The sequence below is a fragment of the Hibiscus syriacus genome, unplaced genomic scaffold (assembly GCF_006381635.1).
Source record: "Hibiscus syriacus cultivar Baekdansim isolate YM2019G1 unplaced genomic scaffold, ASM638163v2 tig00001290_pilon, whole genome shotgun sequence".
Taxonomy (NCBI): Eukaryota; Viridiplantae; Streptophyta; class Magnoliopsida; order Malvales; family Malvaceae; genus Hibiscus; species Hibiscus syriacus.
The window spans coordinates 32,343-60,139 of record NW_024061857.1 but is presented as its reverse complement, the minus strand read 5'-3'; the positions used below and the strand labels follow the sequence as shown (position 1 = coordinate 60,139).

At 40.0% G+C, this 27,797-nt stretch overlaps 1 protein-coding gene across 1 annotated transcript in view; it reads right to left on the bottom strand.

The window, feature by feature from the left end:
* The window catches only part of LOC120124171 (insulin-degrading enzyme-like 1, peroxisomal), a 66,161-nt gene that overhangs the window by 7,772 nt on the left and 30,592 nt on the right, over positions 1-27,797 (bottom strand). Inside the window, 5 exon segments of the mRNA XM_039142900.1 lie at positions 4,964-5,050; positions 5,127-5,178; positions 5,257-5,381; positions 13,728-13,936; positions 14,049-14,250. Of these exon segments, the coding sequence (XP_038998831.1) occupies positions 4,964-5,050; positions 5,127-5,178; positions 5,257-5,381; positions 13,728-13,936; positions 14,049-14,250 (675 nt within the window).

The window sequence follows — 27,797 nt, the reverse complement described above, 5'->3', positions numbered from 1 at the left end:
GTAATAGAAGCTTGACAAAAAATGATTAAGTCATCAGCAAACTGAAGATGACACAACTTCGTAGAATTTTCAGTTTTCCCAATAACAAACCCTTGGAACATACCCTTGTCAACTGCTTTAGTAAGCATCAAATGGAGTAACTCGCCAACCATGTTGAACAGGAGCGGAGAGAGACTACAACCTTGTCTTAAACCCTTGGCCATAGGGAACTCTTCCGAAGGAGACCCATTCACAAGAATCGAAATCGAAGCTGTTGAAATGTACTTAGAAATCCACATGGACCATTTTTTACAAAAACCCATCTCTGACATCGTTCTAAATAAAATAGGCCATTCCACAAAATCGTAGGCTCTACGAAAATCAACTTTTAGAACAACTCCACGCAACCCTTGTTTTCTCCAGTAGTCAATTCCTTCATTCGCAATAAAGGCGCAATCCAACAATATCTCCCCGGTATAAAAGCAAACTGGGATTGACTAATGATATTTCCAACACAGCAGCTCAATCTCTTAGATAAAACTTTAGATAGGATCTTGTAAAGACTGCCCACAAGACTAATTGGTCTAAAGTTGTCCACACTATCCGTATTTAGCTTCTTCGGAATGAGCGTAATAAACGCATGATTAACCCCATTTTCCCAATCCCTGCCCAAGTAAAAATCCTGAAAAAATCTCATTACATGCTCCTTCAAGAACGGCCAACATTTCTTGAAGAAGCCCATTGTGAAGCCATCCGGGCCAGGAGCTTTAGAACTATCCGATGAGGCTATCGCTTGCCAGATTTCCTGTTCAAAAAACTGCTCCTTTAGTTTTGTAGCTTGGCCCTCTGTTATCTTAGCAAAATCCAAAGATAAAACATCCACTTCCATAGTAGACTTATAATTGTAGGCATTCTTAAAATAATTTGCAATATGCACCTTTATCGAATGCGGATCTGAAACAATAGAGCCATTGATCTTCAAACTTGTAATTTCATTTCTTCTACTCCTGTTTAGCGCAGACAGATGAAAGAATCTTGTATTTCTATCCCCATCCTTAATCCATTTTGCCCTTGACTTCTGGAACCAAATGCTTTCTTCAACCCTATACAACCTCCAAAGATTCGATCTGAACTGTGACAACTGTTCCCACTCCTGTTGGGAGAGAACACCACCTTGTGCTTTAAATTCAATGTCATGAATCTTCAATTCCAAATCTGAAATAGACTCAGAAATCCCTTGAAACTTACTGCCAGACCAGTTTCTGATTGATTTTTTTGTTCCTTGTAAAAAACTGAAGAAACCCCTTCTCTTCCTACTCACCCTCCAATTATCCAAGGACAATTTAACCAACTCCTCAAATCCTTCCTCCTCTAAAAGATAATTAAAAAAACTGAATGGTTTAGGACCCCAATCTACTGATTTTTCCTCCAATGAAACAAGATTGTGATCAGATAAAGACCTAGGTAGTAAGCTCTACACAATATTCGGAAAACATATCAAAAAACTCCCAGAAATAAAGAACTTGTCAAGTCTGACCCAAGTAGAAGTTTCTCTGTTGTTACACCATGTAAACCTTCCCCCTACCATAGGAAGATCGATTAAGTTTGTTTGATTCAGGAAATTTCTCAAAATATCAATAGAGAGCCAATTTTGAGACCTTCCCAATTTCTCAGCCGGATCAAGGTACACATTTAAATCACCTCCAATACAAACTGGCCCGGTTTGAGCAACAACAAAATCCGATAACTCCCTGAAAAATTGAATCAATGGAAGGACCGTACACATTAATGATCACACAGTCTTCAGTTAAGTTCTTAAACTTCCCAAACACTGCAATGAATCTACCACTTAAGTGGCAATTGGAGACTTCAAAATCCTTATCGGATTGCATATGGGAATATGGTTTTGTTGTTGTTGTTGTAAAATCCTTATCATTCTACAAAACCATTAATCCACCTTCAGACCCCACCGATGAACCAAAGTTCCTCCATTAAGAATACTACCTCCTAACCTCCTCCTAAGAGCCTGAGAACATGATTCCAGCTTTGTTTCCTGAATGAGAAGAATGCACGGTTTGAACTTCTTAACCATATTTGATATAGCTCTTGATTTCTCTTTTTTCCCCAAACCCCGTACATTCCATGAGATAATCTTAATCTTTATCATGAAGACTTGTCTAAAACCAAAGCCTCAAGACTAAAGAACTATCAGCAGTCTAAACTCCCGAGTCCAGCCCCTCCTTACTATCCACCAAACCCTCCTCAAAATTTATAATTTTTTCCAAAAAGGCCTTCTTCCCCTCCTTGAAAGAAATCCCCAAAATATTACTTACATCCCATGTAGCCAACGCCTCTTCCAAAAATACCAAGAAATTTAAAGAAGACACAGTAGGAAAACTGACCCTATCCAAAGCTTCCCTGACCAGAAGCCTTCACTTTCTTCTATCCTCATTCCTAGTCACTGGACCAGATTGACCAACTGATGTAACATCTGTTATACACCGGGGAGACTGAAAGTGATCTCCAGCAAAAGAAGACTAAAACTACCTTCCTCCTCAACCCCCAAAGGGCTTCCCTCCAAGATAGCAGGAAAAGATTGATTACTCAACAAAGGACCGATTTTAGTCCTGTTATTTTCTGACAACTCCAAAGATTGCAATACTCCTTCACTGCTCGGGTTAAACCACACCTTTCTATCTTTAGATCTTCTATACACTCTAGAAGTAGATCCTTTTTTCCACCTTCCTAGCGATGCATTTCTGAAATACAAGCTTCTGGATAAATGATCCGACGGACACCAACTCCTAAAACCCTTTGCAAGAGACTTCTTATTAAGTCCTAGCCCCTGGTAACTACCCATATGAACTTGCCTTGCTTCCTTTTCCACCTCTGTTGCAACCGCACTGCAAACTTCCTTATCCCTGACAAAAACTTCCTCTGACCTTTCCTCATTTGACTTATTTGAATACCCTCTATCTATGGCCCCACCAGGCAACGCAATGGAGTTTAAATCTGACGAAACAGAAGCTAAATTCTGCCTTTTTGATTCCTCCGAACCAGGTTGCTGCTGAACTCCTTCCATCTCCACTCGAGACTCCAAACGGTTACCATAACCCAATTTTAATAAATTGACAGCTGGCCCAGACAGGGAAATTCTATTAATATTTGAGTTGGGCTCACTCAAGTCCTCTTGGTGGGCTTTATCACATTCATTAATAAAAACATTCCTAGACCAAGGCCCCTGTAATCCTCTTTAAAATTCAAATCTTCTTCAGGAAAATTTGACACCTTAGCACTACTAGGTTGACCTTCTCCTTCCTTTAGCATTAAATGCTTACTTCCACTACCGCCTGCCACTGTTTTACAGACCTCCCCTACCAACCATCTGGCTATTGTGTCCCTAGAGTCCTCAGCTAGCAATTGTGGGTTGCCTACCCCGCCTGAACTTCGGTCTTCTTTCTCCACCAATGAAACTTCATCTCGAAACTTCATCTCTAAACTCACCCTCTCCGACCACCGTAAAATTTTCTACAGAATAGTTTTCTTGTTTTGTACTAACCAAACCCACACTGATTTTTACCTTATAGGATCTCCCATATGAACCCAATATAACAATTTCTTGTATATCAAAAGGACTGGCCACCCTCAACAAAGCCCTTGCCACCGCCAAATCCTCTCTTCTGACCGTGGACTCGTGGAAACACACCAGTTTCCCCCACCTTGAGACAAGCTTTTCCAGAAAAGGAACATTCCAACATAGTAAGGGGATTCCAACCAACTCCACCTAGCAAAATGCCATCGGGACTCTATCTACACTCATAAGTGGATCAAGCCAATCAAACCAAAAGGACACTTCCTCCCTTCTGCTCGCCCACACCTCCTCGAACTCTTCCTTCGAACCAAAAGATATGATACAAGAATTCCATGAATATCCCCATTTAGCTCCCTTGACCTTGATCCCTTCACTAGCCAGCCCCTTCACTACTAACTCCAAATCGAACTGGGATTTGATGATCTCAGTTAATGATCTTTTCACCCAATCATATTCATCTGAGGGAATATGCATTTCCCACAAATTCCTCAGCCCTGCATCCTTGTCTTGATGTCCCTCCCAAATCTCTTTAGTCGCCGGACCTTCCCTCCGCCCATCATAAGAAGTTAGCACAACCTTATAAGATCTCTCATCCCTCAATCGACTGTATGACTCAGGACCACCTCTTCTACTCTGATTCACATCCTTTTTCCACTTATCTTCATCCCTTCTGTCGTTGCTACTAACAGCTTGCTTGATTCTTTGCTTCTGGTACTTAGCAACTCCTTCTGAGATTTTCTTGCCATCTATCCAAATACCATTGACATTTGCTATCGCTTTCTTCAACCCATCCTCCTTTGCGAACTGAACGAAAGCAAAAGTATAATTTCTATAGTTCGGCTTGTTAGAATTACTCGGAATGTAAACACGTAGAACATTCCCCTGTTGTTGAAAAATTTCCTTGACTGTTTTCCCAGATACCCTTTTACTCAGATTATCAACAAAAACCGTCCAATCCTCACCGGAGGACTGACCACCTAAAACCCTCTCTCTCTCTCCCGCTCTCTCTGCCACCCTCTCTCATCATGTTTTTCCAGGCTAACCAACTTGGTATATTTAATATGCCACAACATATGTAGCTGTTGGAAATGAAAATGCAGCAAACCAAATCTTAAGACTCAATCAAATATTATACCACGAAACACTACTTTAAAACCCTAATCTCTCAATTAAACACAGAAAAAGACTGAACGCAACATGACAAAGGGCATTCCAGAAATACACCAAATAACAAAATACCCCTAGAGGCCAAAGTTGAATTACATTGACAACTTGAATGAGAAACTTTGTTGTTGAAACATAAAAGTTTGTCTAACAAAGATATTGGTGTTCTATAATCTCCCAAACTACATTAGCCAGTCGTTCAGGTTCAAAATAAGCTCCCCGTCTTACCTTAAATTCATCATTCGTCATTTCATACAGTTTACTCTCAAACATTTTGAGGAATGCCTCAACTCTTGAATCAATATGTTCAGGGCCCTGTTAAGAGAGATCGTAGTCTAAGTTAAATGAACAAGACAAGAGGTACATACAAAAGAATGAACCTGCTTTTCACCTTTACTGTAGATTGGATAATGAACTGCACCCCACGGATTCCGGAATCATTCCTAATGAAATATATAATTAAAGGCCTCAAAATTTGGTGGACCAATCCACGAAAAAGAAGGGGCAATTTTTTTTCATACCTCTGCATGAGGACGGTAATGTATCCGAGTTGTTCTACGGATCTAAGCTGATGGAAGGCAGGTTGCTTTGCAATAAGAGCAAAAAGCTGAAGTTTCACATTCAGTATAAAATCATCACGATGAACCTGACCAGTCAAACGTGATTCACATCAGAAAAAAAATAAAGTAGATACTCAAGACGAAGCATAATCTCACGCACAACAGGCAAAAAAGACAAACAGACACCAGAACAGAAACAACAGAAATATCAATGTTGCATCCATACGCAAACATGTATATGATTATTCGACACAAATATGTTCCTTTCAGAGTCTTACAGCTGTACTGACATACATCAAGAATTTTTTCCTTGAAGCTTAGCACCACCAAAAGAGGCAATAGAGAAACATACACGATTTTCATCTATTGTATCCAGTGCATGGTCTCCAGAAAAGTTCAAAGTCACAAAAGGTTGAGTTGAACAAATGAGTGATACAACATTTCAACTATTGGTCAAGAAGAAAATATCTTCATAAACATGATTCAGCTAAACACCAATGACATGTCCTTTCGGAACAAGAGTTATCTGAACTAAAGCTCCAATATTCAGCAGCAAATACTTTCTTAAATGAAAATGACATCAATTGGTTACTTTTCAGCATGTTGTGCATTGATTCAAAACTTAACATCATTGTCTTTATGGATGCTAACGAGATTCCTGAACGAATGAAAATTCATTCAAGATGGGGCTGTAGGAATTATAGAAATATATGATTATGTAAATATCCTTTAATTAAGGGATTCTGTAAATATTTTACAATCCCTTATTTTAAGGGATCTTATCTCCTAGGATTAGTATTTTTTCTTTCTTAGAGTTTCCTACTTTAGAGAGATGATTTGTATATAAATATGTAATTTGTCCTATTGAAAAGAATAATAAATTACAGAGAATTACTCTGATTTCTACATGATATCAGCTTAGGTTACGGTTTCTTTCCAACCTAGATGATGTCCACAACTTCTTCTCCTACTCCGGAGATCACTTCAAATCCAGAAAATTTTTCTGGTTCTGCTGCTCAATCAGAAGGTAATCTGGTCATGAAAGAACCAAAAGGTAAACCTCATGCTACAGTTTTTTTCTCCTCCCAGTCGTCCCCTAATTGGATCATTGATTCTGGTGCTACGGATCATATGACTGGTAATAAGGATTTGTTTTGCAATTTTTTTCCAAACTTTGGTAAAGCTGTCAAAACGGCTGATGGTTCTTTGTGCAAAATAGGACATGGCACTGTTATTCTCAATGACCAGATTGTACTTACAAATGTCCTCTTCGTACCAAATCTGGCTTGCAATCTGGTTTCCGTTAGTAAACTTTCCACCGACTTGCACTGCTCTGCAATTTTTAATGATATTGATTGTACTTTGCAGGCACTGAACTCGAAGAAGATGATTGGTAAGGCCAGCTTGCAGAATGGTCTCTACATTCTTCTTGCCTCTACTAAAACCGAAATCTCGAAATCTTTCACCACTTTAGAAAAAGTTGATAATGTTATGTTATGGCACTATTGTTTAGGTCATCCTAGTTTTCACTATCTTGCAAAAGTTTTTCCTGCTCTATTTATTCATAAAAGGCCAAATTCTTTTTCTTGCAAAGTTTGCTCTCTTGTCAAACATACTAAATCAACTTATTCTCCTTCTACAAATAAGCCTTCTCACCCTTTTGCTTTGATCTACAGTGATATTTGGGGTCCTTCTCGGGTGAAGAATGTTGATAATTGTAAGTGGTTTATCACTTTCATTGATGATCACAGTAGGATAACTTGGACTTATTTGCTAAAAGATAAATCTGAAACTGCTGGTGTTTTTACCCAATTTTATAACATGGTTCTCACTCAATTTGGGTCTAAAATTTAGCTCTTTAAATCTGATAATGGCAGTGAATTTTTTACCAAGTCTTTGGGTGCGTTTTTCAGGGAAAAGGGCATAGTTCAGATAGTTCTTGTGTTGACACCCCACAACAAAACGGTATTGCCGAAAGAAAAAATAGACACCTCCTTGAAGTTACTCGTTCTCTTCTATTTACCACTAATGTTCCAAAATATTTGTGGGGGGAAGCCTTATTAACTGCCACATATTTAATCAATCAAATGCCTAGTAAGGTTTTACAATTTTTTTTTTATAGGAATAGGAGGTCTCATTAAAAACCTCCCTCATAGTTGCCTCTTGAGAAGAGGCAACTAGCGGAAGGAGGAAAAGAGTACCTCAATAAATTAATAAACCCGAAATACATACAACTATAACTTACAACATCACCCGAAGTAAAATACCAAACATAACCGCTAACAGTAAGGACATTCAACCTATCCCCTCCTTAGCTAACTTGTCCGCCTCTCAATTACAAGCCCTAGGAATCAGCCTAACCATAATATCCCTACCCGAAATTACATCCCCAATTTCCCGAACCAAAGAACTGAAGAACGAAGGAGCCTCAGTAGGCCTGAAAATCCAATCCACTGCAGTCTTACAATCACTTTCGAGAATAAGTCTTCCCTTCAACGCCCAATCCGAATGTAGAAATAGATCAATTCCTTCTTTAATGGCTTTCAACTCAGCAAACAGAGGAGGACCAGGTCCGACAGGCTTAGAGAAATAGATCACGGTAGAGCCATTCGAATCTCTCAACAGACCTCCAATTCCACCCTGCAAACCATCACTTCTAACAACCCCATCCACATTGAATTTATAAAAATCAGGTGGAGGTGAATACCAGCACAGATCCTTCTTCTTCTTCTGAAAATTTACTGCTAAACCATCTGCAAGCCTTGGATCTCCTATTAATAGATCTACCTGGATGTTAGCTTCAGGAAATTTAGCTAGAAACCATTTGGCCAGCCTGAATCTGCAAATGAAGAACAGTGTAGATCTCTCAAAATTCCATTTTTCAAACACCACTAAGTTCCTAGCCTTCCAAATCGACCACATAACAACACCCGGGATGAAATTCCAAATAGAAGAAGAAGCCTTCAAATCAGACCATGAACTAAGTAGAGACGGGGGATCTTTGGGCAGAACAGTATTAACCTCCCATAAATTGATGAACAAATTCCACAACTCCCAAGCAACAGGACAAAACATAAATAAATGGTGAATTGTTTCTTCCTCCTTTTGGCATAAAGGACATAATAACTCTTCCAAAGGAATACCTCTTTTCTTCAATTCCACTCTAACAGCTAATTTTTGGTGAGATAATTGCCATAAAAATGTTTCAACTTTTGGGGGAGCCAATCCAGACCAAACCCATTTCTTCCACTGAAAATTTCCTCCAGAGCTACGAATAAGAGCTGATCTACAGGCCTTAACTGAGAACAAACCATCTCCACTCCCTGACCAAATTAGGAAGTCATCAACAGCATCAATCAAGACAATATTATCAATCAAAGTCATTAGCGATATCCATTGATCCAATTCCCAATCGCATAAATTCCTCCTCAGACAAATATTCCAACTCCAACAATTATTATCATAGCAGCCAAAGTCCACAACTTTCCCCGTTTTGTTAATCGATAAAGCATAAATCCTAGGAAATTGTTCTTTTAAGGTGGAATTATTAGCCCAAATGTCATTCCAGAATTCGATTGATCTACCATTCCCCACTTGGATCTTGGAATTAGACCTCAGACAGTTCCCAATATCGTCCTTTTTCTCATAATTATTCACAATTCCTCTCCATATCCATGAATCTTGCGGGTTAACAGCCTTATTAATTGAAAGAGACAAATTGTTAATATTGTGCTTGCAGCAGATCATCTCCTTCCACTGAGAATGTTTATCATTTGCAAACTTCCAAACCCACTTCCCCAGAAGCACTCTATTCGCCATCGACAAATCCAGGACACCCAAGACACCCTCCTTGTACGGTTGACACACAATTTTCCAATTCACCCAATGAATCCGCTTCTTCAAGGGATCGTCCCCCCAAAGGAATTTAGCCATCAGAGAATTCAACTTTTGGTTAATCTTTAGAGGGATTTTGAAAATAGAGAGAAAGAAAATTGGCAAGGACGACAAAACAGACTTCACTAATACTAATCTCCCTGCCATCGATAATGTTTTTGCTTTCCAGCCCTCTAATTTGCTATTGAACTTCTTCAGAACTGGTTCCCACAACAGATCCGAATTTCTGTAAGTGCCTATCGGTATACCAAGGTATGTCATAGGAAGAGCCCCAACACCACAACCAGCGATCGTAGCCCATTCCTTTAGAACCTCCTCATCCATATTAACACCAAATAACTTGCTCTTTGATAAATTAAGTTGGAGGCCTGTCATTAAACCAAAGACCCTCAATACTCTCCTAATATTCATAATTTGAGCAGAAGAGTCCCTGCAGAAAAGTATTAAGTCATCTGCGAATTGTAGATGCGTCAAATGAAACTTATTTTCCGCCCTACCAACACTGAACCCTTCAAACAGAGCACAATCAGCAGCCTTAATCAACATTAGATTCAGTAATTCCCCAACAATATTGAACAGCATAGGAGACAAACTGCAGCCTTGCCTCAACCCTTTCCCCATCTTGAATTCATTAGTCGGAGAACCATTGACAAGAACAGAAATTGAAGCAGAGGAGATGCACAAATCAATCCAAGAAAGCCACCTATCTCCAAAACCCATAATTCTAAGGAGTCTCAACAATATCGGCCATTCCACCGAATCATAAGCCCTTCGAAAGTCCACCTTGAAAACAACACCTTTCCTCTCTTTTTTCCTCCAATCATCAATAACTTCATTAGCCAAAAAGGCACAGTCCAGTAGCTGCCTTCCGGGAATGAAGGCAAACTGAGACGGACTAACCAGAACACTAATAACAGCCGCAAGCCTTCTAGCTAGGACTTTGGAAATTATCTTATACAGACTGCCAACTAAGCTTATCGGTCTGTAATCTTCTATACCTTCAGGATTTCTGATCTTTGGAATCAACGTTAGGAATGAATGATTGACCCCATGCTCCCAAATCCTTCCATTATAAAAGTCCTCGACAAATTTCATAATGTATGACTTCAGAGATGGCCAAAATTTCTTAAAGAAACCCATGGTGAAACCGTCTGACCCCGGTGCTTTGGCACTATCCGAGTGGAAGACTGCCTCCCACACCTCCTGTTCTGAGAATCTAACTTCAAGAAGCTTCTTTTGATCATCTGTCAATTTAGCAAAAGTCAAATTGATTTTGTCCACCTCTAGGGTTGTTACCGAGTTAAAATTGTCCTTGAAATAATTAAAAACAAAGCCTCTCAGGTGATCCGATTCTGAAATAACATCCTCAGCTACCTTCAATGAAGAAATAGTGTTAAACCTATTCCTATTCAAAGCACACATGTGAAAAAACTTTGTGTTTCTATCCCCCTCAATACTCCATCTCACTCTTGACCTCTGCAGCCAAATGCTCTCCTCCTTCCTATGCAAATTCCACAGCTCCTTCCTCGCAACAACCATCAAGTCCCATTCTTGAAAAGAAGTCCCCTCTTCCTGTAGCTTCAATTCCAGACCATTAATTCTGGATTCTAATTCAGAAATAGCATCGGAAAATCCCCTGTGATTATTCCTTGGCCAATTCCTAATAGCCTGCTTGGTTCCTCTAAGCAGTGAAAACAGACCCCTACCACCAATACCCTTCCTTAGATTTGATAATGACGATTCCACCACCCCAGCAAACCCATCTTCCTCAAGCATGTAATTATAGAACCGAAACGGCTTAGGGCCCCAATTATTGCATTCTTCTACCAACAAAACTGGATTGTGATCCGAAAGGGATTTAGGAAGCATTTTTTGGATCACATTTGGGAACTGATTTAAAAATGATCCACTAATCAAAAATCTATCCAACCTTACCCAAGTAGGTGACTATTATTGCACCATGTAAATCGCCCCCTACTAGCGGTAAATCTATCTCCTCTATTCTTCCACTTAAAATATTTGGTTGTACTGTTTTTATCCAAAACATTGCTCCTAATAAGTCCAAGTTAGATCCTAAATCATTAAAGTGTGTACTGGTTGGATATTCTTCACTTAAGAAGGGTTATAAATGCTATCATCTTCCTTCAAAACGATTTTTTACCACTATGGATATAACATTTTATGAGCAGGATCCCTATTTCACTCAGGCTGAAATTCAGGGGGAGATATGTAAGGATTTTCAGCCACATCAGGTATCTCCTCCTCTTCATTCTCAACCTTCAGAATTGCCACCAATTTTGTCTTTACCTACAGATTTGTCACCTGTAACTACTTCCATTGATCCACCGGTAGTACCTATCACTACTTCACCCATACCCACTTTAAATACACTTCCTGAAAATACACCTACTCCAATTCAAAATATTCCACAAACAACACCAATCAAACAGCTCTGTTTCTATACAAGGAAAAGAAAACATATTCCTGAGTTTGTTTTGCAATCTGATGCTTGCTGAGAATTGGATTTGGGTCCAACTGCCGAAATAGAAGAAGAAATCAGTAAGTCCACTTCCCCTACCCTAGATGACTTCCCTATTGCTATTAGAAAAGAGGTTAGACAGTGCACCAAGCATCCTATTGAAAAATTTGCTGGTTATAATTCATTGATGCCGTCTTTTCAAGCATTTACAGCAAACTTGGATAAAGAACAGGTTCCCACAAGCATAGCTGAAGCTCTAAAGGATTCAAAATGGAGAAGGGCTATTGAAGAGGAAATTTGTGCACTGGAGAAAAATGCTACTTGGACTGTTTCGAACCTTCCTCAAGGAAAAAAGGCTATTGGCTGTAAATGGATCTTTACTGTAAAGTATAACTCAAATGGTAGCATCCAACGATACAAAGCGAGACTAGTGGCCAGAGGCTTTACACAAACATATGGGATAGATTTCACAGAAACTTTTGCACCTGTGGCGAAGCTGAATACTGTTCGAGTACTCCCAAGTTTGGCTGTAAATTGCGATTGGAAATTACACCAACTTGATGTAAAAAACGCTTTTCTTAATGGCAAGCTAGAAGAAGTCTATATGAAGTTGCCACCTAACTTAAAGTCTGTTGAAGGAAGTAACAAGGTGTACAAGCTCAACAAGTCTCTATACGGGTTCAAACAATCACCTAGAGCTTGGTTCGAGAGGTTCACTAAAGTCATCCTAAAAAACGGCTACAAGCAATCCCTCGCCGATCACACTCTTTTCATCAAGGTAACTTCTACAAATAAGAAAGCTATCCTTATTGTGTACGTGGACGACATAATTCTTACCGGAGATGATGAAAAAGAGATTTGCAATTTGAAGAAGTTGTTAAATAAGGAATTCGAAACTAAGGACTTGGGAAAGCTAAGGTATTTCCTAGGAATGGAGATGGCAATGTCAAAAGGACTTGTGATCAACCAAAGAAAATATGTACTTGATTTACTCAAAGAAACTGGTTTTCTTGGTTGTAAGCCGATTGATACACCAATGGAGGCAAGCTTGAAATTTAACAAAGAAGGCAAGCTTGAAATTTAACAAAGAAGATGGGTCATTGGTAGACAAAGAGAAATTTCAAAGATTAGTTGGAAAACTAATTTATTTATCCTTGACAAGGCCAGATATAGCATTTCCTGTAAATGTGATAAGTCAACACATGACTAATCCTATTGAAGAGCATATGGCAGCAGCAAATAGAATTCTCAAGTACTTGAAGAAAACTCCATGACACGGTTTAATGTTTAAGAAGACACAAGACAGAACTGTTAAGATCTTTACAGATTCTAGTTGGGCCGGAGACCTTACTGAAAGGAGATCCACTAGTGGCTACTGCACCTTTGTTTGGGTAAACCTTACAACTTGGAGAAATAAGAAACAATTTGTCGTTTCAAGAAGTAGTGCTGAAGCTGAATTCATAGCACTAGCATTGGGAATATGCGAAGGAATTTGGCTACTTAAACTACTGAAAGAACTTGTCACTAATCAAGAGGATCACTTTGAAGTTTTGTGTGATAATCAATCTGCTATTCAAATTGCCAAGAACCCAGTTCAACATGATCGGACAAAGCATGTTGAGATTGATAGGCATTTTATTGCTGATCAAGTTAACAAAAGGACAACCACACTTTCATACATTCCTTCAGAAGAACAAGTTGCAGACATTCTTACTAAGGCTTTGCCAAAGCCTGTTTTCAATAAATTCCTATTCAAGCTGGGATTATACAATGTATATTCTCCAACTTGAGGGGGAGTGTAGGAATTATAGAAATATATGATTATGTAAATATCCTTTAATTAAGGGATTCTATAAATATTCTACAATCCCTTATTTTAAGGGATCATATCTCCTAGGATTAGTATTTTTCCTTTCTTAGAGTTTCCTACTTTAGAGAGATGATTTGTATATAAATATGTAATCTGTCCTATTAAAAAGAATAAGAAATTATAGAGAATTACTCTGATTTCTACAGGGGCCACCAAATATTTTATGTTCTCGTGGAAAAAAACGATTACCTGAATATAGTGGACCAAGGCAGAATTCTCATCATTTGGATTAAGAACTTCCTTATTGTAGCAGTAATTCATGCCTTTTTCAAGTTTGATCACTCTATTCGTTAGAAACTGAGATGGAAACAGTGGTTGGCATATTGGATTTGGACCCTTAAAGAACACATCTTCGATGTGCTGAATCATTGATTCAGCTTCCTCACATTCAATGTTTCCTATGGGTAAAGCAAATAAAAACAAAAGAATGAGATTATTAGAACCAAGCGAGCACAACTAAATGCAACAAGAATGCGACTGAAGTGGAGAGGGGAGAAAGATATGACAAACCTGCTATGTAACACTCTAGGAAGGCCCGTGAGAGCATCACTGGAGCAAATTTTGCAAGGTCTTCTGCATTAAGATGAGGCAAAACTTCAAATTGGTCTGTCCAAGGCCATGTTTGATCCTCTAGTATTAACGAGCAATAATACATAGCCTGTTGATAGGGTTGCTTGAACTTGAAATTTTGATAGTCTTTAATTACCATTTCCTGATAAAACAAAAAGAATGCAAAGGCAAAACATAAGGTTACTAGAAAATGTATTAATTAACAAAAAAGAGTTTTCTAAACCATGTGCGCTCCATTGATGAACAATAAATTCAACTTTAATAAAAAGGCAGAACAAAAAACATTTAACAGCCCTATTCAATATCATGTGTTAGCAAAGTGACTACATGTCAGGAGCCTATTCTTGTATATTTTTATTTAGACAGATAGAATGCAGGTCTGCCCAAACAAATTTTTTTTATCACAAATTACACAAGGCTTTTTTGTCCTCAGGAAACCCCTACCTTCTACCTTCCTTTCAAAGGCAGGTTTAGAAAAGCACTGCATGTTGTGGACAGGCAGCTGCCTAGATTGTGGCTACCTTTACAAAACTAGTAGCTGTGAAATTTACATTATTATCCATAATTAAATTGCCCTCATCTTTTTTTCGGGGGAAAATAACTCTTCTACCTCTTAAAATAAAATTCATTAACAGTTACTGGTGAAGATTAGAAAGGCCCTTGTCTACTGCCTTTTCGCAGATGGCATAAGAATACCACATCTCTTGAAGATATCAGGCCTATGTTGTATAAAGAGTTAACTGGAGACTTTCCAGTCAACTATTTCTTTTTTTTTTTTGATAGGAAAGGTAGGCCTCTTTAAAAACCCCCTTCATGATTAACGGATCACACGGTGCTCCTTAATCATCGGAAGGAGGAAAAGAGTGCCTCATTAATTCATTGATAACCACAAGTTACAGATACTTAAAACACCCATACAATCAATCATTCAAATAAGCAACCCAAACCTAATAGAAACCCAACTAAAAACCAAAGATCTACCCAATACCAGCCTTAGCTAAGCTATCAGCCTCAACATTGGCTGACCTTGCAATCCATCTAATACTACTATTCAGTCCACTAACCTTGCCACCAATAGCTGTCACAATGTCTAAGTAAACATAGGGACAACGGTTGATGTCCTTGACCCATTCCACTGCTAATTTACTGTCTGATTCAACAATTAACCTTTCCTTAAACCGCTGCTGAAGCGAGTCAAAGAAAGATAACCCTTTCAAAATTGCCTTTAGTTCTAACAAAACTGGAGGACCTGGACCAGCAGCCTCTTGAAAAGAGCCCACCACCGAACCATCATGATCTCTAAGAATGCCCCCAACACCACTCTTCCTCCAATCTGCAGTCACAGCCGCATCCACATTCAGCTTAATAAATCCTTCTGGAGGTTTAGACCAGGACACCGTTTTGATAATAGGAGAGCTTAATAAGGAGCAGCAATCCCCAAGTGAAGGGTCACAAATAAGAGAGTCCTTAGGGATAGATACAGCCTTGTAGTAAGCTAAGAACCAAGCAGCCAGTCTACATCTTGCCAAAAAGAATAAATCAATCTGATCTACCTTTCCCCCCTCGAACACAATTGCATTCCTACCCTTCCACATTGTCCATAAAACCACCCCCGGAATGAAGGACCAAATTTTCGACTTAGGAACCAATTCATCCCAAGCGACCATAAAGCTGTGAGCATTGTCTTGAAAAACTGAAGAAACTCCCCAGAAAATCAAAAATTTATTCCATAAGGACCACACCACCGAGCAAGAAAAGAATAAATGTGCTGAGGTTTCATCCGCCTCTCCGCAAAAAGGGCAAGCAACATCCACAATAGTTGAAACTCCTCTCCTCTGTAGCTCAACTTTTGTAACAACCCGAAAATTTTAAAATAATATTTAATTGGGAATTGAGGTTTTAATTGAGTAATTGGTGAAAATTTGGGGACTAAATTGGAAGTTTTTAAAACTTGAAGCTTGTTTAAGAGTTAAAGAAAATTCAGGGACCAAGCCCTGAATTTACCCTAAAATGTTAGGTAAGGGCTATTATATACGTGAATTGGTTTCTGATTTCAGAAACCAATTCTTCCCAAATTCCCTCTCCCAACCTCAACTGCCGACGACGATCCCGACGCCGTCCGAATTCCGATCGTCATTTTAAAACCACCATCGTGTTCATCATCAAGCGAGGAACAAACCCTTCAATTTAATTGAAGCGAAACGCTGCCAAACGTCGTGAATTTCAAGTCAAAGCATCGACGTTTTTTTTTAAGCTCAATCGCTTAGAAAATCCTAAATTCATCGCCGATCGTTGCTCCTTTTACGACACCTCCCGCACCATCGTGTTCCTTGTGTCGTTCCGAGTCCGCCGGTGTCATCCTCGATCTCCGTTGACGGCGGCGAGTGGGGAGGTGGATCAGTCAAAGATTCGGCCGAGTTGAAATCGAGCTCTCCGCCGTTCAAAAATTTGAACCGATCTTTGTAAGTATCTCGAAATCGCTCAAAATAATTTTTAGAAATTTTTCCGTGATTTTTAGAGCTCCGGAGGACGTCGCACGCGCCCACACGCGCCGCCGCAGGCGAGTGAACGTTGGAAACCGGTTTTGACCGGTTTAACCGGTTTTGAACCGGTTTTGACCGGTTTGACCGGTCACGACCCGTTTACCCGTTTACCCGACCCGTTGACCCGACCCGTTGACCGTTGACCGTGCTATTCTGGGAATTAATTCGGTTTTGGTGCTATGCTGGGAATTAATTCGAAATGGGTGCTATTTCGGTAATTTTTTTAAAGGGTAGTTTGTTGACCTCCTTTGACCAGAACTTTGACCGGCTTTGACCAACTATTAAACGACCTTTGTTTTCGACCAAGAATACCTATCCTGATAGTTTTCGACGTTCCGAATCCGTTTTTGGGGTCCGTTTTGCTAAATTCAAACCCGAAAGTCTCCAAATCGTCAGTCAACCCCGTTGACTTTAATTTTGACCAAGAATTCGAAATTTCGGAAGGTCATACTTTATATTTTTCGACGTCCTGAATTTGATTTCGAAGTCCGTTTTGCCAAATTCTGACCCGAAATTCCCGAATCAAGCTTGTAAACCCAAAAGGCTTAATATTTTAATATTTTGATTATTTAAATGAGATTTGGTCAAGGATTTACTCAATAAAATATTTTATGAAGGTACTCGTGTTTCACCTGAGCAAGGATCAATTAGGTCCGGTATTATCCGTTCGTTAGATCAGCCTGAACCGCGTACTACGAGAATTACCCGTAGGTTTCCGTATATTATTTAAATAATATTTAGATTATTTATATTAGGATTCCAATATGGATTTTTTTTCTAATTCGTAGGATCTAGTGCTGCAGCAGAACGTGATCGACAAACCCAATAGTAGGATTCCCTATCCGATTTCTCAGAGTGTGACAGGTGTGTTTCCTGACAGTGTTGTTTTACTGTTTTAAAATATTATTTGAATTATTTCAGAATGGTGATTATTCAAAATATTGTTATGACATGATACATGATATCTGATTTCTGAATAATGGTTACCGACATCTGATTACCGTATTTCTGTATATGATTTTCAAGCATGATCCATTTTCATGTTTTAATGGATTAATCACCATTTTTACTCGAATATATATTTGTTTATTACTGTCATTGGGGGGGAAAAGAATTGTTGGAGGAAGAAAATATTGCAGGCTCCTCGGCTTTGTGCTCAGGGCCTTACTGGTCGTGACGGGGTGTATGGTTATGGGAACCTACACAATTTGTTCGTGACGGATGGGGGTAGTGTTCATATTTAAAAAAAACATGTTGCATAAATCGATTTTTATTGATAATATCTTATTAATATGTTTTTGTACGCTGTATGGAACACACTGGGCTTCTTAGCTCATTCTGTAAATTTTAACTTTTTTCAGATAACAGCAGACCGTAAGCTAGCAGATTTGGCATCAGGAGAAATCAACTATTTTATTTTGTACGAACATATATTTTTGTATGTTTTTCGGTTATGTTTGGTGACATGTATTTATTATCGTTTGGACATATCTGTATTATTAATATTATGTTTTATATTATATTTAACGTTCTATAAGTTATATAAAAAAAAAACCTCTGAATGGGATATGTGACCACTTAGGTTTGGGTCTAACTCACAGACTGGGTCTAGGGGGTTACATTTGGTGGTATCAGAGCCTTTGGTTTTAAACACTCGGACTGTATATGGGTCCTAAATTTTGGATTTTTAAGAAAATAAAAAAAAATGTCACCTTATGTTATGATTTAAAGTTTTCTCGAGATCTCTGATGCTAATCTGACACATGTTTCAAATTCTTTCTGTAGAGCCTTATAGATCCAACGATGAATGCTGCTAGAGGTCGTAGGACAGGACATGGACGTGGTAGAGGGCGAGTCACTCGACCTTCTGTTACGATAGACGATCCGATGTCAGCACGTGATCCTCCTGTTCCGCAAGTAGATCCGACTCTTTCTCATGATGATCAGTTTACTCCCGTGAGAGACCCTCCCGTCACTGAAGATGAGGATACAGAGATGAATGAAGACGTCATTAATAGAGCTATCTTCCGCATGTTTCAGAGAGCTGCTAGAGCCCCTAGTAACATGACTGCAGTGGAGATTTCAAATTCTCTGGTTGCTGCTGGTGTAGTACCATTTGAGGGTATTACTGGTGGACCTCCGACAGACGCTGAGTACTGGCTGGAGGACACAGAGAGGATTATGGATGAGATGGACCTCAGACCTGAGCAAAAGTTAAAGGGGGCCTTAACTATGTTGAAGAAAGAAAGCTTCAGATGGTGGCAATCCATTTCTGGTAGTATTCCGAGGAACCAATTAACATGGGATCTTTTCAAGACGCGCTTCCGGAGTCGCTACATCGGAGAGAGATATCTGCAGGAACGACGCCAGGAGTTTCAGAATCTAGAGCAGGGTAATATGTCTGTTATGGATTATGAGGTTGAATTCATCCGATTGAGCCGATATGCTCCTGGACTTGTGGACACTGAGACAGATCGATGCTTGAGGTTCGAAAATGGACTCAGGTATGAGATCAGAAGTCGAGTCGCTACCCACCGAGAGAGAAATTTTGACGCCCTGGTTGAGATAGCCAAGACTGCTGAGGAAATAGAGCGATTGGGTATAGAGCACAAGAGAGATAATGATCGAGCCCAGAATCGATTCAGGAGGTCTTCTGGTTCTGTTAATTCTTCTGCACATCCTAGCAAGAGAGGCAGGGGTGATTCTTTTCAGAGAGGCGGTGCAAGTGTCAGACCTGTTGCATCTGGTGCTTCAACAGTTCAGTCTTCTAGACATGGTGGTTCTTTTGGGTCGCAACCCTTTCCAACATGTGATTATTGTGGGAAAAATCACTTTGGAGAATGCAGGAAGAAATTGGGCACTTGTTATAAATGTGGATCTGGTGACCATTATTTGAAGGATTGTCCGGAGATACCTCATTCTGTTCAGACACCAGCTCGTACTCCCGCTAGTTCTCATAGTACAGTTCAGACTCCAGCACGGGGACGTATTCAGGAGAGAGCACCTGGATCGGCTAATAGAGGCCGAGCATCTCAGAGTAGGGGTCCAATCAGATCTGAGGCCAGACAACCTGCATTGGTTTACACTACTAGACTTCGACAAGATCGAGATGGGCCTAATGTGACTGCAGGTACTGTTACTATTCATACAGTTCCATACTTTGCATTGTTTGATAGTGGCTCTACAAATTCCTATGTATCACATTCCGTTTCTGAGGGTCTAAATATTCCTGTTGAGAATACTGAGTATTCAGTGATAGTTCAAAGTCCCTTAGGCCAATCCATCGTGTTGGATCGTATTTTTAGAGAGTGCCCTATAGAGATCAATGGGGAGATTTTTCTGGCTGACCTGATGGAGTTACCCTTTGAAGAGTTCGATTTGATTCTTGGCGTAGATTGGTTGGACAAACATCGAGTAAATATTGATTTTGAGACTAAGAGAGCCGTTCTGAAGACCCCAGATAATCGAAAGATTGTAATGATTGGGGAACGACGTGGATTTCTGACGAATGTTGTGTCTGCCTTGGTAGCGGAGAAGATGATCAAGAAGGGTTCCGAAGCGTTTCTTGCTTATATTTTGGACACTAGGAGATCGCAATCCGATATTGAAAGCATCCGAATTGTCAAGGAATTTCCCGATGTTTTTCCCGAGGAGTTGCCTGGATTACCTCCAGATAGAGAAGTCGAGTTTGTGATTGAAGTCTATTCTGGATCCACCCCAGTTTCAATGGCTCCTTATCGTATGGCCCCAAAGGAGCTTAAAGAACTGAAAATCCAACTCCAGGAGTTGTTGGACAGGGGATTTATCCGACCCAGTGTATCACCGTGGGGAGCCCCAGTTCTCTTTGTCAAGAAGAAAGATGGGACATTGAGACTCTGTATCGATTATAGGAAACTAAACAAGCTCACGGTGAAAAACAAATATCCTCTGCCCAGAATCGACGATCTATTTGACCAATTTCGAGGGGCTTCTATCTTTTCAAAGATAGACTTAAGATCTGGTTATTATCAACTTAAATTGAAAGATTCGGATATTCCGAAGACTGCTTTCCGTACTCGATATGGGCATTATGAGTTTTTAGTGATGTCATTCGGGTTAACTAATGCCCCTGCTGCTTTTATGGATTTGATGCATAGGGTATTTCGACCTTATTTGGACCAGTTTGTAGTTGTATTCATTGATGACATACTGGTGTATTCTAGAAGTGAAGCAGAACATGAGGAGCATTTAAGGATTGTTCTTCAGACTCTAAGGGAGAATAAGTTATATGCTAAGTTGAGCAAGTGTGAATTCTGGCTCAGCGAAGTGACTTTTCTTGGACACATCGTCTCTGCTGATGGTATTCAGGTAGATCCGAGCAAAGTGGAGGCTATTATGAACTGGAAGCAACCCAGAAACGTCTCTGAGATCCGTAGTTTCTTGGGCTTAGCTGGTTACTACCGTCGTTTCGTTGAGGGGTTCTCCCTTATTGCAGCTCCTCTGACGAAACTATTGAGGAAAGATGTTCCATTTGTCTGGTCTGAGGACCAACAAGCTAGCTTTGAGAAATTGAAGACTGTTTTAACTCAAGCCCCAGTGTTGATTCAGCCTGAATCTGGGAAGGATTTTTCTGTCTACAGTGATGCTTCTCATTCTGGATTAGGATGTGTTTTGATGCAAGATAGGAAAGTTGTCGCTTATGCGTCACGTCAGTTAAGGCCGCATGAGCGTAACTATCCTACTCACGATCTGGAATTAGCTGCTGTGGTTTTTGCTTTAAAGATCTGGAGACACTACCTCTACGGAGAGAAGTGTTATATCTATACTGATCATAAGAGTCTGAAGTATCTGCTTACTCAGAAAGAATTGAATTTGAGACAGCGTCGCTGGTTGGAGCTTTTAAAGGACTATGATTTTGAGATAGAATATCATCCAGGGAAGGCTAATGTAGTAGCAGACGCCTTGAGCCGTAAGGCGATATCAGATCTTAGAGCCTTATTTGCCAACTTGAGCTTATTGGATGATAATAGCTTGTTAGCAGAGTTACAGGTTAAACCTACTTTGGCCGAGGAGATTAAGGCCAAACAACTCCTTGATAGCTCGTTGCTTCCCATTATTGAACAAGTTAAGCATGGATCGAGTTCGGAGTATACTGTGGATCAGGATGGTATTTTGTGTTTTCACGGTCGTTACTGCGTCCCTAAAGATGATGAGTTGAGACGGATTATTCTTCAGGAGGCTCATAATAGTCCTTATACTATGCATCCTGGTGGGGACAAAATGTACAATAATCTCAAAGAGCGCTACTTTTGGACTGGTATGAAGAAGAATATTTCAGATTTTGTGGCAAAGTGTTTGACTTGTCAGCAGGTTAAGGCAGAGCACCAGCATCCGTCTGGATTGTTACAGTCAATTAAGATTCCTGAGTGGAAATGGGAGCGTATTACGATGGACTTCGTTACTGGTCTTCCTCTAACTCCTTCCAAAAAGGATTCTATCTGGGTGATTGTTGATCGACTCACCAAGTCAGCACACTTTATCCCTATTCGGGTTAATTATTCTCTGGATAAACTGGCTAAGTTGTATATTTCTGAGATCGTTAGACTTCATGGTGTTCCGTTGTCTATCATATCTGATCGAGATCCGAGATTCACTTCCAGGTTCTGGAAAGCTTTGCACGAGGCTCTGGGTACTCGTTTGAATTTCAGTACAGCTTTTCATCCTCAAACTGATGGACAGTCTGAGCGAGTGATTCAGGTGTTGGAGGATATGTTACGGGGTTGTGTGATTGATTTTCGTGGTAGTTGGGAAGATTTCTTGCCGTTAGCTGAGTTTGCTTACAATAATAGTTATCAGGCGAGTATTCGCATGGCACCGTACGAGGCTCTGTATGGCCGTAGATGTCGTACTCCTATATGTTGGACAGAGTTGCATGATAGAAAAACTTTGGGTCCAGACTTGGTTCGAGAGACTGAAGATACTGTCAGACTGATCCGTGATCGCTTAAGAGAGGCATTTGATAGGCAGAAGTCATACGCAGATAAGCGACGTAAGGATATCGAGTTTGAGGTTGGAGATCAGGTTTTTCTTAAGGTATCTCCATGGAAGAAGGTATTGAGATTTGGGCGTAAAGGTAAACTGAGTCCGCGATTTATTGGGCCGTATCGTATTCTGAAGAAAGTCGGACCTGTTGCTTATCAGCTTGAGCTGCCTTCCCAGCTCAGTCGTATTCATGATGTTTTTCATGTATCTATGTTGAGGCGATACCGTCCAGATCCAGATCACATCATTCAGGTTGATGAGGTAGAGCTGAGACCTGATTTGTCATATGAGGAGGAGCCTGTTCAGGTTTTAGAGAGGGATGAGCGAATTCTTCGGAATAGGCGTATTCCAATGGTCAAAGTTCAGTGGAGTAATCGTAGCCCCTCAGAAGCTACTTGGGAGACATTGGAGTCAATGGAGATTCAATTTCCTCATCTGTTTTCATAAGGTAAATTTCGAGGACGAAATTTCTTGTAGAGGGGGAGAATTGTAACAACCCGAAAATTTTAAAATAATATTTAATTGGGAATTGAGGTTTTAATTGAGTAATTGGTGAAAATTTGGGGACTAAATTGGAAGTTTTTAAAACTTGAAGCTTGTTTAAGAGTTAAAGAAAATTCAGGGACCAAGCCCTGAATTTACCCTAAAATGTTAGGTAAGGGCTATTATATACGTGAATTGGTTTCTGATTTCAGAAACCAATTCTTCCCAAATTCCCTCTCCCAACCTCAACTGCCGACGACGATCCGACGCCGTCCGAATTCCGATCGTCATTTTAAAACCACCATCGTGTTCATCATCAAGCGAGGAACAAACCCTTCAATTTAATTGAAGCGAAACGCTGCCAAACGTCGTGAATTTCAAGTCAAAGCATCGACGTTTTTTTTTAAGCTCAATCGCTTAGAAAATCCTAAATTCATCGCCGATCGTTGCTCCTTTTACGACACCTCCCGCACCATCGTGTTCCTTGTGTCGTTCCGAGTCCGCCGGTGTCATCCTCGATCTCCGTTGACGGCGGCGAGTGGGGAGGTGGATCAGTCAAAGATTCGGCCGAGTTGAAATCGAGCTCTCCGCCGTTCAAAAATTTGAACCGATCTTTGTAAGTATCTCGAAATCGCTCAAAATAATTTTTAGAAATTTTTCCGTGATTTTTAGAGCCCCGGAGGACGTCGCACGCGCCCACACGCGCCGCCGCAGGCGAGTGAACGTTGGAAACCGGTTTTGACCGGTTTAACCGGTTTTGAACCGGTTTTGACCGGTTTGACCGGTCACGACCCGTTTACCCGACCCGTTGACCCGACCCGACCCGTTGACCCGACCCGTTGACCGTTGACCGTGCTATTCTGGGAATTAATTCGGTTTTGGTGCTATTCTGGGAATTAATTCGAAATGGGTGCTATTTCGGTAATTTTTTTAAAGGGTAGTTTGTTGACCTCCTTTGACCAGAACTTTGACCGGCTTTGACCAACTATTAAACGACCTTTGTTTTCGACCAAGAATACCTATCCTGATAGTTTTCGACGTTCCGAATCCGTTTTTGGGGTCCGTTTTGCTAAATTCAAACCCGAAAGTCTCCAAATCGTCAGTCAACCCCGTTGACTTTAATTTTGACCAAGAATTCGAAATTTCGGAAGGTCATACTTTATATTTTTCGACGTCCTGAATTTGATTTCGAAGTCCGTTTTGCCAAATTCTGACCCGAAATTCCCGAATCAAGCTTGTAAACCCAAAAGGCTTAATATTTTAATATTTTGATTATTTAAATGAGATTTGGTCAAGGATTTACTCAATAAATATTTTATGAAGGTACTCGTGTTTCACCTGAGCAAGGATCAATTAGGTCCGGTATTATCCGTTCGTTAGATCAGCCTGAACCGCGTACTACGAGAATTACCCGTAGGTTTCCGTATATTATTTAAATAATATTTAGATTATTTATATTAGGATTCCAATATGGATTTTTTTTCTAATTCGTAGGATCTAGTGCTGCAGCAGAACGTGATCGACAAACCCAATAGTAGGATTCCCTATCCGATTTCTCAGAGTGTGACAGGTGTGTTTCCTGACAGTGTTGTTTTACTGTTTTAAAATATTATTTGAATTATTTCAGAATGGTGATTATTCAAAATATTGTTATGACATGATACATGATATCTGATTTCTGAATAATGGTTACCGACATCTGATTACCGTATTTCTGTATATGATTTTCAAGCATGATCCATTTTCATGTTTTAATGGATTAATCACCATTTTTACTCGAATATATATTTGTTTATTACTGTCATTGGGGGGGAAAAGAATTGTTGGAGGAAGAAAATATTGCAGGCTCCTCGGCTTTGTGCTCAGGGCCTTACTGGTCGTGACGGGGTGTATGGTTATGGGAACCTACACAATTTGTTCGTGACGGATGGGGGTAGTGTTCATATTTAAAAAAAACATGTTGCATAAATCGATTTTTATTGATAATATCTTATTAATATGTTTTTGTACGCTGTATGGAACACACTGGGCTTCTTAGCTCATTCTGTAAATTTTAACTTTTTTCAGATAACAGCAGACCGTAAGCTAGCAGATTTGGCATCAGGAGAAATCAACTATTTTATTTTGTACGAACATATATTTTTGTATGTTTTTCGGTTATGTTTGGTGACATGTATTTTATTATCGTTTTGGACATATCTGTATTATTAATATTATGTTTTATATTATATTTAACGTTCTATAAGTTATATAAAAAAAAACCTCTGAATGGGATATGTGACCACTTAGGTTTGGGTCTAACTCACAGACTGGGTCTAGGGGGTTACAACTTTAACTGGCAATCTTTGGTGCACGACCTGCCACAAGAAGACCTCCACTCTAGGAGGCACCGTTCCCCTCCAAACATACTTATTCCAAAAGGGGTCTGTTATACCAACAGGCCTGCATGACTTAACACTCGAACTAACAGTATAGACACCTTCCCCATTGCCAAACCAGACCAACCCATCCGATAACTCCTGAGAAAGAGGGATATTGTGGATTAGGGTCATTAAATCAGAGTACTGAACCAATTCCCATTCACTCAAATTCCTTCTCAAATTAACATGCCAAGACCAAACAGAAGATCGAAATTCCCCAAACTCATAAAGCTTCCCATACTTATTTATAGACAGCTCATACAACCTCGGAAAAATCACTTTAAGTGGGGAGTCATGTACCCAACTATCCCACCAAAATCTAATGCTCCCTCCATCACCCACACTGACTTTAAAGTTGCTACGAAACTTTGCTCCAAACTGATCATTTTTGAAATGGTTGAGGACCACCGATTTCCAAATCCAAGAAGCATGTGTAGGAAGTTTCTCGTTAAACAGCAGTAAACTGGGATCCAAATTATATTTACAACAAATAACCTTCTTCCACACTGAGTCTTTATCGTTAGCAAACCTCCAAGACCATCTCCCTAAGAGAGCTCTATTCATAAGGCTTATATTCATAGCACCAAGACCTCCAACACTTTTATCAGAGCAAACTTTTGTCCAATTGACCCAATGGATTTTCCTAGCCTCCACTCCTCCTCCCCATAAGAATCTTGCCATGATGGAATTCAGCTTAACACTCACCGAAGAAGGCATCTTGAAAAGGGACATGAAATAGATAGGGAGGGAACCCAAAACTGCCTTCAGTAAAACCAACCTCCCTGCCATTGATAGAGTCTTCGCCTTCCATCCGGCTAGCTTTGAATGAAACTTTTGAACTACCGGATCCCACAACATCATAGAGTTTCTCTTCGCACCAAGAGGCAGCCCCAAATATTCCGCAGGAAAATGTCCTACAGGACATCCAATAGCATTAGCCCACTGAAGAAGCTCTTCCTCCTTAATATTAATCCCAAATAATCTGCTCTTAGACAGATTCAGTTCCAGACCAGTCATAAATTCGAACACCCGAAGGATCCTCTTAACATTAACAATCTGGGTCTTCGAAGCACTACAGAAAATGATTAGGTCATCAGCAAATTGCAAATGAGATAAGTTGACTGAGGCCTCGTCTTTACCAACCACCAGACCACTGAAAAGGCCCGAAGATACTGCTTTACGAAGCAACAGGTTAAGCAGTTCTCCGACAAGGTTAAACAGCAGAGGGACAGGGAACAACCCTGCCGGAGGCCTCTAGCCATAGGAAATTCATCAGTAGGAACCCCATTAACTAAAACTGACACCGAAGCAGTTGACACACACATCCGGATCCAACTACACCATTTAGAACCGAACCCCATCTTCGCCATAACTTTAAATAAGATGTCCCAATCTACCGAATCATAAGCCTTTTTAAAGTCTACCTTAAATACACAACCCTTCAACCCTCTCTTCCTCCATAAATCAATTCCTTCATTAGCAATAAAAGAGCAATCCAAAATTTGTCTCCCAGGAATGAAAGCAAATTGAGAATCACTGATTATATCATTGATGCAACATCTCAATCTTCTCGCAAGGCACTTAGATAGGATCTTATACATCCCACCTACAAGTGAGATAGGTCTGAAATCATCTAAGCTCCCAACGTTAGAACCTTTCGGGATGAGAGTTAAGAAGGAATGGTTAATACCATGCTCCCATTCCTTACTCAAATAGAAGTTGTGGAAGAATTTCAATATATCGCCTTTCAAACTAAGCCAGAAGGTCTTAAAAAAACCCATGTTCAACCCATCTGGCCCAGGGGCTTTATTACTATCACAAGAATTAATGGTCCCCCAAATCTCATCTTCCGTAAACTCCTTCTCTAGCAATAGGTTTTGTTGCAGAGAAATTTTTGCGAAATCTAAGTTAATACCCTCCACTTCCATTGTTGAGCAACAATTAAAAGCTTTAAAGAAATGCTCCCTGACCCTAGACTTGATAAGGCCTGGATCTTTGGTGATGACACCATCAACATTTAAAGCATACATAGAGTTCAGCCTCCTCCTAATGGAAGCGCATGTGTGAAAAAACTTTGAATTACGGTCACCACCTTTGACCCACTTCTCTCTAGACTTTTGAACCCAAATTTGCTCTTCGATTCTAAGAAGTCTCCAAAGTTCATTTCTCAACAGTCTCAATTCTGTCGAAATGACAACATCATTGGAAGGAGGATGATGTTG